At 41.8% G+C, this 13,936-nt stretch overlaps 2 protein-coding genes across 9 annotated transcripts in view; one reads left to right on the top strand and one right to left on the bottom strand.

Moving 5' to 3' along the window:
- LOC124297548 (disco-interacting protein 2) overlaps positions 1–13,936 on the bottom strand; it is a 44,402-nt gene that overhangs the window by 27,499 nt on the left and 2,967 nt on the right. Inside the window, exon 1 of one of the 8 annotated variants that reach the window (XM_046748697.1) lies at positions 4,155–6,800. The exons of 3 other annotated variants lie outside the window; for them this stretch is intronic. In XM_046748697.1, the coding sequence (XP_046604653.1) occupies positions 4,155–6,045 (1,891 nt within the window). In that variant the 5' untranslated portion in view covers positions 6,046–6,800. Of the gene's footprint in view, positions 1–4,154; positions 6,801–13,936 lie in introns of those variants that run through there. 4 more of the 8 variants (XM_046748696.1, XM_046748698.1, XM_046748699.1 and 1 more) reach the window with 4 other exon arrangements.
- The window catches only part of LOC124297550 (ATP-dependent DNA helicase Q4), a 24,610-nt gene continuing 10,674 nt past the window's right edge, over positions 1–13,936 (top strand). Inside the window, exons 1-2 of the mRNA XM_046748706.1 lie at positions 1–5; positions 5,933–5,937. The gene's annotated coding sequence lies outside the window, so the exon portion shown is untranslated. The remainder of the gene's footprint in view (positions 6–5,932; positions 5,938–13,936) is intronic.

A 13,936-nucleotide genomic window follows, 5' to 3' on the forward strand; every position in this document is an offset into this window, starting at 1 on the left:
CGATGGTCAAGTCATTTTTCATCCATCGATAGCAGTGATTGAGGAAAACGCAAAAAACGTCAAATTTAGCTGTTTTCTTATAACGCCGGTTCTGCAGCTCAAAAATGACTTCAGATTTGAGTTCCTAAGGGTCGAAAACCCCTAGACACAAAAACGCAGCCATATCCCGAATATTTTTAATTCAGACCTACTTGACTGGACTAAACGAGGAGAGAAGCATGAGGATCATCGTCCTCTGTGTGATTACTAAACTACAGTGACAGGGAATTATAAGATAAATATGTGTGTCAGGCTGAAATAGTGTCAATCTCGGTAGGGTCGTTATAAATTATACAGCTCAGAAAGGGAGAGATAGAGATAGAGAGAGATTATATGGAGTAATGGGTATGAAGTACATGCAATTTATAGGCGAGGTACATATTCCACGCTAACTCGACAAATGATTTTACCTTGCCATTTCTTATTTTGTTAATATTTTTCATACGATTGTCCCAACTCTAAATAGCATTCCTGAATTACATCACTTTTTTCTCTCCAACCGTTATTATATTCAAATTCCCAAAAACTCTTCGATCAAAAACAATCAGTTGATGCCAAATCCGGAAGTAAATATTCCTGAAGTGTAAAATAAAAATTTCTGAATTTTTCTAGGATACTTCCGGATTTGGCCTCAAATGATCGTCTTTGATCGAAAAATTTCTGAGAATCTTTTGGAAAATATCAAAAATGTAATTCTTAAAAGTTGAAAAAAGAAAAAAAACGAAAATACAGTTGGAGTTAAAAATTGAAAATAAATCAGTAGTGCTATTCGGATTTAGGACAATCGTGTAAAAAATTATAAACGAAGTCAAAAACGGTGGTGAAAAATCATCTGTCGAGTTGGCGTGGAATACCTTCGTGCGAATACCTATCCATCTGTCTTTCGTATTAGCATATATCGGTGCATAACGGACTGCGGATGGTGAGTAAAATTTCTACGGATGTAAACCGTTGAAACGGTAACACGCTGAGAGAAAATTGCACGTATATAAGTGCAGGATGAAAACTGCAAGAGGAACGCAGAAACGCGTCGAAAATCTGCATCGGTAGTAATAATCGAGACCTGCAATGTCTCGTCTAAAACGATGCACGTTGCATTTGAAGAATACGACGACGAGACGGTGGTTTCGTTTGCCAGTGTTTGTGCAGGATTTTACGAAGTTAAACGGAAGTTGAAGTGGTTTATTACGGGTATTTTTCTCGCCCTAATTTCTACCAATAGAAAAATTCTCCTGCATCACGCCGTTTTGCATCGCCGAGAGTATTCTATAGACGGAGAGAAGAATAATTAGAAGAATAACCGGGTCGTTGGCCTTTCTTGCAGCCCACATCGTCTTTCATCGTCATCGTGCTGTAATCATCGCATCATCGTCATCATCGTCGTCGTCGCAGATTATAGAGAACGAGAAGTTTGCACGTCTGAACAACGACGGATTTTCATTGGATACAGGGCAAAATACCGTGATTTTTTACCAACCTTTTCATTCGCCCAAATATGATGATGCATAAATTGCGTTTTCGAAACGCCGTTATTATTTTTTTCAAACCTCGTAAAAGGGATCAACGAATCAAGTCAAGTGTAAAGATTATACCGTACATTAAAAAAATGGAAAGTTCGAATATTGAACAGTTTTTGTATCTTTCGGAAATCTGATGCGATCTGTCGTTGTAAGTGAAACTTGAAAGCTTACAGGATAAAAGCATAAAGTAATTTAACCTTTCACCATGTCAAGGAATAATTATTAATTAGTCTATCAATTAGCCGTCGTTGGTATAAAATTGGTTTAATTTAACCAGACGAGCCAGATGAATCTTTATACCATAAGAATTTCTAACTTTAATCAATCCTCTGAATATGTTTCGCATAAATTGAAAAATTCTCCGTAATATCACGTGAGTTAACATTGCCCTAAACCTACAGCCTTGTTTTCTACCTATGTGTGTATATGTATTATTTATTCAGTGGAAACGTTGAAAAGTTTCTTATCTCTCTACGCATCACGTGGTTAATGATATAATAAATGCACTCGGCACGTTGCTTTACTTCAACTTTCTAAAACTCCAATTTATCCAATATTCCGACCTGAAAGTCTCTGCACGGTTTCTAAAATTTTTTTAAGAAATCGTAAATACGTTGTTCCTGATATATACATACATACATATATATACATGAAATGCAAAGTGTGAATTGAACAAAACAAAACTGAATAACGCACGACACGTTTTTCTTTCTTATAACTAATAAAGTTGTAACAAATTTTTGCGTTACAAAACGTTAGCGAATATTGTATCGTTTTGTAGGTGAAATCGATCAAATGGTCCAACAACAACGAATAGTTTCTCACGATTAAGCAACGGCATCTCGTTTCTCCATCATTCGAAGGGGGAATAAACAAAAAATATAAGACGATAACAAAAAAACTTCCGAGCACCAAAGTCGGCATTACACGACGATGCCGCATCAGCAACGACAAGAAAGTGTTCCGTAAGAATGAACTTTTTTGCAGCCGGAGTAAAAGAGCAACGCAAGCTTTTACGCTACTAGATACCCTGGAGAGTCTTGGAAGCCGATAAGGAAGGCTTGAGACGCTGGGCGTCAAATTCTGTGGATTCTGGTGAGAATAATTGAAAACCAGTTTCACGATCTGGTGAACGCTTAGCGAAGCGTTGTGACACAGATTACGAGAGTAGTAGGTATGATAACGATCGCGTATATACAGTATATAAAACCACGAGAATGTTTACCCGATTCTTCACTCGACCGTGATGTGCTCGCTCAATTCTTGCGGCGAGTTTCGGTTGAACGAACCTTCGCCTTGTGAGTTATAGGTACAATATCGCGTGTCCGATAGTGTAGGGACGTATGGACTGTTATGCGACCTTTCACCACGCGTAAGGTTAAAAACGCGTATTTTTATCTGCTTTGTGCATTAAAAAAACGTTGGAATTGAAAAATGGATATCAATTAACGGTGAAAGGTCGTAGGTACTGTCGATTATGACCCTTCCTCGCGAACTTTATGACAATTAATCAGGTTCGCTATAATGGTGTAAGGTCGAATGTGCCTAAATACGACCCCGTACATTTACGTTTGATATAATTTTTTGAGAGAAAGTAAAAAATTTTAAACATTATTACCGAAATCGACGAATCTTTACGTATCAAATGTTTTTAAAGCGTTTGCGAAAGAATAAAATTGGCTAAGTTCGACGCCGTTTTTTGAGGAAATGGAAATTTCTATGTTTAGGTTTTCGCATCGTTTACGAAGAAAATACAAAACTGGCGTATACGACCTTATGTCATTTACGAATGCGATAAATAGGAATATATTTTGGTGCCGAAACTGCATATCCACCAAAGATAAGGCCATTTGTATTTTTACCACCAAAAAGTGTACATAACGTCACGCAGGTTGTAATGATCGTAGGACGATCTGCAGTTTCAATAAATCCATAAATGATATGAAGGTGAAGTTAATACCGTTAACATAACGAAACATCGGATAAAATAATCATAGTCGCGCAATTTAAGAACGACTTCAAGAAGTTGGCTTTACGAACTATAAAAGAGTTAGTTTTGTTTATCATGGTTTACTAAACTTCACACATTCCTAAGGGTGCAAAGTAACGATTTTTCCCAAACATGCACCGTTACACTAACGTTCCTGTCTTCTTGCTCATTAAACGGCAGTGTCTATAAACGGAGAGAAAATTTGAACTGATTTACGTCGATACCCTTGGATCGTATGTACTTCAAACGACGCGCCAGACCTCGACGATCGAGGAGTCGTACTTCAACAGATTCTTCAACAGAGAATTTCAATGCTCCAACTCAGGGAATTGGCAGAATTCACGCCAATCTGTTGAAGTACGACACGTCGATATATTCCCATTGAAATACTCCGCCTTCATTATTCACCTTTTTCCGTCAATGGTCTACTTCTACTACTTCGTCAAGGAGTTGACGTTATTTAATCCAAAGTACTTGACGTGGAACACTTGAAATTTTCCCTCCATGCGACAAGCTCTGATCAAACCGTGAAGGAACGAACCCTGCGTACACCGACGACACGCAGTCGTCAATCAACAACTACGAAAAAGAACTGCTACACTCACGACTGGCGGGTCTTCGTCTGAGAGATGAGCATTTTCTAACGAGATAAACGGGTTGTCCGCTAGCCCGAGTCCGTTGAAGCTGAGACCTCCGTCTGAGGGGTCTTCGTCGTTGTTGATGATTGTGGTGTCTCTGATCGGCGGTCGGCGTACCACGTCGTATTTTCGACCGATTTTTATCATCTGAACCGATGACCAAACAAGGCGATGCCGGATCGACGATATTTCCAGCAGCGGTATCAACGGCAGCAGCGTTAACCTCGGAGTCACTTTCACTGGTACAATAGCAGCAGCAGGACCGTCGATTGTGAGAATCGCGTCGTCGCCTGATCGCTCGACAATGTGACTGGGCCTTGCACCGGTAGATCGGTAAACAGTCCGAACTGTTCTGTTCGTCCTCAGGTTCGTGTCCCTCGCGGTGTATGAAGTCTGAAAAATTTCTAGTGGCGAAATAATTGTTGGTGATATCAGGACGCCAGCTTGGCCGTTTCGCCAGAGCACCGGAGACCCTGAGTTCGGCCGAGACGAGTTTGTCCTCGTTGAAATCGCTGATCTTAACAACGAGACCCGAGTAGTTGTTACGCCGATCTGATGCGGACGAATAAGATGGCGAGGAGGAGCCAGAAGGCGAAGCCGTGCGCCCGACAGACTTCGACTCGTTACCCTCGGACCATGGTCTCTGATTAAAGTCACCGGACAAGAGTAGCTTCTGATCGTCGAATTCGTCCGAGTGATTAGATGCCGTATCATCGATGTGGTTTTCGGTCCCCGGTGTGGAGGGTAGACATCGAACCTCCCTCCAGACGCGTCTCTGCCTCCTAGACCGCCTGCGTTCCGGAGGAACGAACCATACGGGACTAAGCGATCGATCAGGATTGGAAACCGCCGAGTCGTTTCTCCGAGTGCGGGTTGATCCTGAAGCAGCAACACCAGCGGCTGCGTTTTTAGTCTGTTCGAATTTTCGCCCAGACGATCTCCGCCCCTTTCGTTGTTTAACCGACGAGGCTGATTTCCGCGGTGACGAAGTACGCTTGAAGTAACCATCGGCGCTTACGCTGAGAGCTGGTTTCGGGCAGGTGGTCTTTTTCCTGAAGAAGCCATTCCTCGACCTCCTGAACGCGGCCAACCGCGATATCGACAGGGAGAATCCGAAGCCCTGATTAGCTGTGTCGGTTTCAGCAGCATCCTCCCTAACACTAACGTGGCATTTTTCCGGTGCGGAAACGGTCCTAGCAACAGTCGGTTGGGGCTTCCGTTGCTGGTTGATGCAACTGTCGAGCGAATGATGAGGCCCCAAATTCGAGACAGGTATACCGTCCCTCCATATCCTGCCTAGACTGATGCTAACGCTGGGCGAAACTCCAGCCACCGTCGTCGTCGTCGTCGTCGTCTGCTGATCGGCAATGACTTGCGAGGTCTGATCCGAGGTAGTCTTCTCTTTGGGGATCTGCAGACATTCCGTACTATTGACCGTGCGAGTCGCGCGTCTTCCAACGACGGGAGATTTCTCGAGCTTAAGAACCTCGAAGCCGTTGACGAGGTCGACGCTGATGGAGTTCCTCGACTCCGGACCGGCGTCCTGAGCCGACGTCGCTCTGACCCCGTGAAGCCATTCGCCGTAGCCGATGACGGTGCCGTCGCGAGATGATGCGGACACCTTGGGCTCGGCATCTTCGAGCTTCAGGAGCGGTTGTTGCTGCTCTTCAACGGCGGCTGCAGCCTTCTTCTCCGCGGCATTCTTCTGCTGAAGCTTTTGACGCCTTTTACCCCGGTCCAAGTAGCTCTTGCGTATCGATATCCTCTTGAAGGACTCGCTCCGCTTGAACGACGGCTCGTCCCTATCTTTACCCCGGCCCACCAGCCTCCTAAGGTTCTCGAACGACAGAGGCCTCATGAACACACCCGCGATGGCTGTCCCGCCTGCTGCCCACCACCCCTAGGCTGTATCCTTCAATACCGCATTCCAGCGGAGGCCCCACACGTTATACGCTTCGATTCTCTTCTCTCCTCGACTTGCCTCCTCCTTTTTCCTCTTCTTCCCTCCCTCCTCTCTCTGACTCTCCGCCCTTCGCCGACTCAGCTCGACTCGGCCCGGGTATAACGCGGTACAGAGTTCGATATCCGATCGTCGGAGTATCGTATCAACGGTCCGGAGTGTAACAGGACTGCGAAGTACAATCGACGAAGGCAGAAAAGCTCGACTCGTTCCTATGCGTACCACTACTTTTGCAGTTCACACCTCCTCCTTGTCGACACTGCACGATTTCGCGTTATTTTTTCCTCTTCTTTCCGCACCGCCACAATCACCACCACCAGCACCGCCACCAGCACGTCAAACTTGTAATAACAAAACTTGTTTGAACGACACTTGTTGACATTCATCACTATCTTTATATACACAAGTAAAAAGAGAAAGAAAGAAGAAAAAGAAAAACGCACACTCGCGCGATAACAAGCTCTGTTACCGTGCGGCAGAAGGACCGATCACAAGCCGAAATGTAAAAGGTCCGAGGGATCGAAGCCCCGGAGCACTAAACCGAAATCTATAGACGGTTAAGCCAGCGACACTGGAGCGAGCCCGTTTCTTCCTCCTCTCGTGATTACGGTGGAACCCGTGCGGCTCGTGCTCGTGGCTGGTTACACACTCTCGGTGAATTCGTGGATTCGTTGTTGTGGACGGACGGACGGACGGCGATGGTGGTGGTGGTGGTGGTGGTGGTTTGTGGTGGTGGCAAGTCGCTTGGCCACTCTCTCCGACGACGTGGGGGCCGCCGTTCCTCCTGTTACTGGTACTGTTGCGCTTTGCTTTTGCCCTCGACGTTGCTGCCGCTGTACCGGCATCTTCTTCTTCCTCCTTCTTCCCACCTAAGTGATGCAGCCGAGCATCTTCGCAAGTCGGAGAAAGCCTCTCTTCTTCTCTTCTGTACACCAATGTGATCTAGGCAGGTTTCGTCACTCGAGGATGATCGTCGTCGAGACGTCGTCAACAACACTACGTGTCCGTAAGAGCTCTTGAGCAAAACCATCTGAGGCAGACGGACGGATAGCAGGAGAGAGGAGAGGAATCAAGGAAGAGTAGGCAGCGATCAAGACTTTGCCTGACTCCTTCCTCTCTCCTTCTCCTCCTCGTTTGAGTGGGTCGATGAGCTGCTGCATGGACCAGTCGTCTGCGCCTCCATCGCATGCTTCGCAGCCCGCGCGATCGGTATTATAATACATTACACCTATACAGGTATATCTCTGCCGTTGCAGAGGAACTCGATGAGGAGGAGTAGGAGGAGGAGGAGGAATAGCTGACTGAATGATCCATCCTGCAGCAGCACCGACGAGGGGAAAGGGAATGGAAGCAAAATACCTTCTACCGCATCCCATCCTCGTTTGGACCTCACGGTCTTCTTCTTCCATCTCTCGCTCGAGGTATGTGTACATAGATATAACATGGATTAGATTATACATTCGAGTGTATATATGTCGAGCAGTTTCTCCTCGATCACGTGACATTTACACACATATACATGTGTGGTATATATTGTAACCCTGCGCATTAGAAACAAACTCGATGCAGTGGTATGTGTGCCCCATGCAGTTTTAATTCAAATTATAATCCCGTGTGAAACATCATCGGAAGAATTTCTTGCTGAATTTATTACAGCGTTTTCATTTCCGGGTATTTCGAATCATCTTTTCGTTTTACCGCGTATCCTTCCTTTTTCTTTTCAACTTCTCTCTCTCTGTTTCCTTCTAGCTATAGGTATTAAACCTCTGCCCCATTCGTCCACGAGGTATATAAAATACATCGTCCAAGTAATAAAATCCGTCGTGCTTGACAATGAACTGAATTCATTCCTGATCGTAAGCTGTGTTATCATCGAATTTCGATACCGATATAACACCATGAATAAATAAGTACCTCCAACGTTTCTTCTGCAGCTGTGAGAGCGTAACCGTATAGGTATGTGCATGTAACACACCTAGAGGTGTACACGCCTTTCTTTACGGCTCTACACTGTTAAACTTGTACCGAGGAGACCCTTTCTCCGGTATATAGATAATATTGAGTCTCCGCGGCAACAGCAACGGCAGCAACGCAGCGGAGGAACTCGATCAGTGTTACTTTATGGGTACAGAGTTTACAAAGCCTACATGCGGTTGTTGTAAACTCGCTGCATGATTGTGCAGGCCGTGATACAAAAGTGGCGCACGGGGTGATAGATGGAAAGAATAGCGAAATTAAGGCCAATCCAATCCCCCATCACCTGCTGCAGGGAGGGAATCTAAAAGGCTACTGCAAATTTTTTCAGGACAAATCACGTCCGGTAGAATCGATTATTATACTACCATTTTTTAGTAGCCAAATGTTCCAATGGAATAAGGTAGTGAAGTTCAAAAATTTTAATTTTGTGAAATACCTTGAACCCTCCATACTTTTATAGAATTGTAATGGTAAAACTGAACTGCATTTTTCTATTTCGAAAAAGGTTGACATATTTGACTAATAACTCTGGCTGCTAGCTTGAGTTTCATATTTCTTTCAAGATAGTGTTCAGTAACCAGAAGAGATAGAGATGAAACAAGGAAATACAACTGTAAACAGGGTGTCCATAAAAATTCCTGAACATTCGTAACATTATTTTCAGCTGTATAACTACAGAATATTATTCGTTTTAAATAGTAATCTTTAAATGCGCATGATACTTATTGTAAATAATATGCTCGTCGATGAATATAAATTTCCGAATCAGGTGATCCCCCCCCCAAAAGGGTTAAACATCCCAATGCCCTGCTTAAGACGTGTATCTACGGTAGTTGCATGTATATGAGATGTTGTGAGGATATTGACGCGAAAAAAGAATAAATTCTTCGCATTGCAGCGAAGAATTATATTTCTTAATAATATAACTATAGTAAATGAATTATGATATAATATTTCGAAGATACGATTTTAATGTGAAATGAGTTGAGTAAGAGCTCTCATTATTAGACCTAGGATGAAACTTTACGCAAGTTCAATTGGATGAAAAAATTCCCGATTGCTATATGAAATTCCCTTATATTTCACGCATTTTCAAGAGCACTTTCGAATTCCCGTATAATTCCCGGTTCTCCAGGAATTCCCGGGCGCCTGACACCCTGTATAAATTAAATCTTCTACAAATTTATATTTCATACGTTTTTTCTCACTGTTAGCGTACTCGTTTCGCCTGTAGCTTCTAACCCAAAAGCTTTCCCACTTCCAGCTTGGACTCAAACTTTTCGTTCTTTAACAAAGAATTCTTGAAAAAAATTACACCCAATCGATTACGACTATATTCATTCGAAAGTTGGGTTTTCATATTTTTCAAAGCATTAAAAATCAAACCCAGTGACGGATGTTGCTGTTTTTTTTTTTTCGACGCTACAACATGCTTAAAAATGAAAAAAAAAAAAATCGCCGACGGTGAGGATCATACGTATGTATAAATAATATACCTATACTTGCTATCAACAGGTATAAAAAGAGTTATTTTTCACATCTTCTTCTCGCAGTTCTTTTCGTTCGTTTAATTTGAATTTATATAACTTAAACGGGAAATATCCCAGTGATTCCCACCCACGTATACGTACATAGTATTAAAATATGTATTTGGACACACGCACGGAGAGAGAAAGAATTTCGTACAACATAAATCCATATACGTAGGCTGCCCGTATGCATATATATGTATATATAGATGTTTTATTTATACGAGGATCGGATCGCAGTTAACCGATGTCGCCGTAAGTCGCCCACCTTTGAAGCTACGACAGACCGCGTTAAATCGTTTCAACTTTCCGCGGTGGGCGGCGATGATGGCGGGGAGGGAGGGGGATCGACTTGAGGTTCTTCATCGCTCTTGCTGTCTTTCTCCCGAGGATTTTGCGCGGCGGTTTCACTTTTTTTCTATTACAGGTATACCAGTTTCTATCGGCATCTCATTATCATACTTGAGCGGTATCGTAATCGTTACACCCACGCAATATATTTATTTCCCGCTTCTTCTACATACATGTAATGTGAAATACAATATCGTATACATATATTGCGATGAATGTGTAATTACGATAATCTCGATTTGGCGATCAACGAACTGACGTACACGTGCTACAACAGCAGCACCCGTATAACTTGACACTACGTGCATGGAAGTGTGTTTGGTCACGGCGATAGAGTAACGTAAGAAGTGTCACACCTGCGGGATGATGAACGAACGTCGTCTACTTCCGCCCGTTTACTGCACGCGTTAACGGACACGTGGTATATACACGAGATATTATTATTAACGGGGATGAAAACATCCGTATTGTGCTTATAAGAAGACAAGCGTTATTAAATCGGGGTTGAAATTCCGAATTTGTAAAGTTCCGAAAGGATAAAATGCCGAAAATATGAAAAATGAAGATTTTCAGTTCCGTGAATTTCTGGCTCTGTGAAATTTCACCACTTTGATGTTTCTTTGTTTTGGATTTCGGTATTTTTACGGTTCAATTCCTGGTGATTCTGATTTTCGTTTTTTCTGATTTTATTTTTTATATTTCAATTTTCGAAACTTTGCTCAATCGTAACTTGAATTTCTGGTATCTCGCATTTTGGAACTTCGAGCCGTCGGCTTTCCGACCATTCGAAACTTTGTCGTTTCTTCAAAGTTCGATTTCTTTACTTCAAGTTTCGCCGCAAAATAATTCGGAATTAGGCGTTTTCGAAGCTTTTTAAATTCGGAACTTCAACCCCGCACCATCAACGCTTGGCTGCCTTATACGGGCGTATCAAGTGTCTCCTAATCCATCCAGCACCCCGTATGGTGTATAAATGTACTTATAGGATAAAAAAAGAAAAAAAAAAAAAACAGTTGCAGGACTTCACACTGCTGTTTTAATGCCATACAACCGTCTGTACGACGACGAAATGAACAATTCGCGTCGTATAATGAGAAATAAAGTTTTGGAAAGAAGGGCTCCATTGAATTGTAAAATTAAGGAAGCAGCGAGAAACGATCGATATATATTCATACATACAATACATTCTATATGAAAAAATGGTGGTTTCGAAGTTTCAATTTCAAAATCATGTTTACAAAACAACTTGAAATTTCAACATCCAGCCTTTACAGTCGCTGTAAGAGCTTTGTACCTTATCATACTCTACAATACACTGTATAATTGGTAAAGTGAAAAAAAGAATTTTAGACATAAAAGGAAGAATGAAAACAAATTAAAAATATAATCAACGAGGGAATGAGATCCGCGAGAGCAGAATACGCTACATTTTCCAAAAGATCCACGTAATACGATTTACGATAGGTATTGATAAATTCCCCAATCCCGACTCTCGAAAATTTCGTTTCTGGTCAAACTTTCCAACTGTAGCGAAATTGTTTTTTTCGTTTTTCACCCTCTTCGCTGAGAAATTATTTCCCCGACAGACGCGTCGGACGGCGTTATACGAGGAATGTGCGATATCCGGGTTACCCATACTTTTAGATACGTACGGATAGATCTACGTGGTTACGATGGAATTCAGCTTAGAGGCAACGAACGAACGAACGACCATCGTGTGGGAAGAAGAAGCAGCGGCGACGACGAAGTTGCAACATCGAGAAGCGTACACAGGTATCAGTAAAGGTATGGTAGGTATAGCCGAGTACTCAAGGCGTTTTGAGGACGTTTACCCAACGAGGAACGACCTTGATCTCTAAGAGGAGGTGGTAGGTGGTCCACGGGCGTGCAACGCGGCGAAACTCGGCGTGCCTCAGCACCGTTTCGATCCTAAGAGAGTGAATTGTTCTTAACGTTAATGTAACGATTCCTTTTTAGGAACAAATCATTCGTAACTGTGTAGGATCGTCTCAAATTGAGTGATATATTTTTAAAAAGCAAAGTGTATTTGGATGTCGTAAATTAAACTACCTTAAAGTCGTTGGAAATTTTCAGAACAATGATTTTAGTTTCGATATTTCGTTGCGTTAACGTTGCTAACTTTGATATGGTTGAATCATTTTTTCCTATCTCGGGCAACGCCTGGAGGCTCGAAATACGTGTGATAATGATTAATTAATACAACAGGATCTTTACCTATCACGTATTTTCTATCTTTGTTTATACAGCTAAAAATTCATCAAATGATGTTCAAACGTGTTCGGTTATTTTCGCATATCCTCTTATTTTTACATCAAAAATAGGTAATTTAAGCCCGTGTGAAAATTATAACCGTTCATGTATGAATTAAAGCGTATAATATTAGGGTGTTTCGGAAAAAAATAATTTTCGATTTTCCACCATAGCACCCTCTTGAAAGTTTGTTTATATCAAATGAAAGATTCTGTGAAAAGATGAGCGTTCTACGTTAAATGTGGAAGATCGCGATCGTGAGATTTTACACTTTCTTTTCACATTTTTTGAACTCGTTGCAGCACTTCAATTATTACTTCTTTCTCGAAATTTATATTCAACCCAAACATCACGATCCACAACGCAACGATATATCGTCCGTGAATCTTATGCTACTAAATTAAAACTTCGTGTTAAATTAAAACTACTTTATGAGATTAAATTAATAATGAAAAAGTCGTTAGATACGCTTCTCGAACATAAAACGAAGACTCGATATTACAAGTGTGGGTCTTCTTGGTGACCTAAATTGATATTACGATTGATGTAAGCAATAAGTAAGAAATTATTCACGATACTTCATCAATTTAAATAAATGCATAAAAGTGATAAATCAACTGAGCGCGATCTTCCGGATAACGTAGAACGCTCATCTTTTCACAGAATCTTTCTTTTAACTTGAAAAAACTTTACTTTAAAGAGAGTGCTATGTGGTGGAAAATCGCAAATTTTTTTTCTGAAACACCCTAACATTGTACAAATTATACAAGGTACACAACGATAATACACATGTTAACATTTACCCCCGCGTTTAGTGTGAATTATTTTTAACATACGTTTTTATAACATATTTCATATCGCTAATACAAAAAAAATGTTGTCGGCTCGAAACTTTCGTAATTCGATGTTCTAGTTTCCCTTCTTTCTTTATCCTAGAATTTAGTTTATATTACGAATAAAATAAATATAAAAAAATCAATGGATTAATAATGCCGAAAGATACAAGTGAAAAGTAATTTACTCTTCTGCTGTAACGGGATCGCGTTTGAAACCTTTGCAGAGATATTTTGAAAACGACGATTGAATAACCGAATACCGGAGGTATATTAAACGTAAAAATATAAAAGGTACTATTTATCACATAGGCGATACACGTACTTATGTATGCGAAAATTGGAATGAGAGAAGAGGGTAAAAAAAAAAAAAAAAAGAAAAAATGGATGGAAAAAACGTCGCGCAAGTATGAATAGGAAGTAATACGTCACCGGTTCTGAATAGATAATGTGATATACCGTCGATTTGCTGCCAGCACCGGCGGCTCGCGTTATACGGAAGAGAGCGCAGAGAATATACCGCAAGCAAACACGTGCCGTGCAGCTCCGCATGAGGAGGCAGCAAGGCCCCGTTGTGTAATAATTTTTGTCACCCTATCTAGGGGCCTTGCCTGTTATAGGAAGTTGCCTGTGTAATATTGACAATGCGCTCCAGGATGTTTAAAAATTGATACACGCGTTTCTACCTGCCGCGTTAGAATTAAGACAAACTTATGTCGCATGTACAGTGTGAGTCAATCGAAACTCTTGATTGGCTGAGGGATACGACCCAATTCATCAACTATATAAGCTCCTCCCATTCTCGGAGTTTCAATTGACTCACTCTGT

Source organism: Neodiprion virginianus, chromosome 2 (genome assembly GCF_021901495.1).
Source record: "Neodiprion virginianus isolate iyNeoVirg1 chromosome 2, iyNeoVirg1.1, whole genome shotgun sequence".
In the NCBI taxonomy this organism is placed as follows: domain Eukaryota; kingdom Metazoa; phylum Arthropoda; class Insecta; order Hymenoptera; family Diprionidae; genus Neodiprion; species Neodiprion virginianus.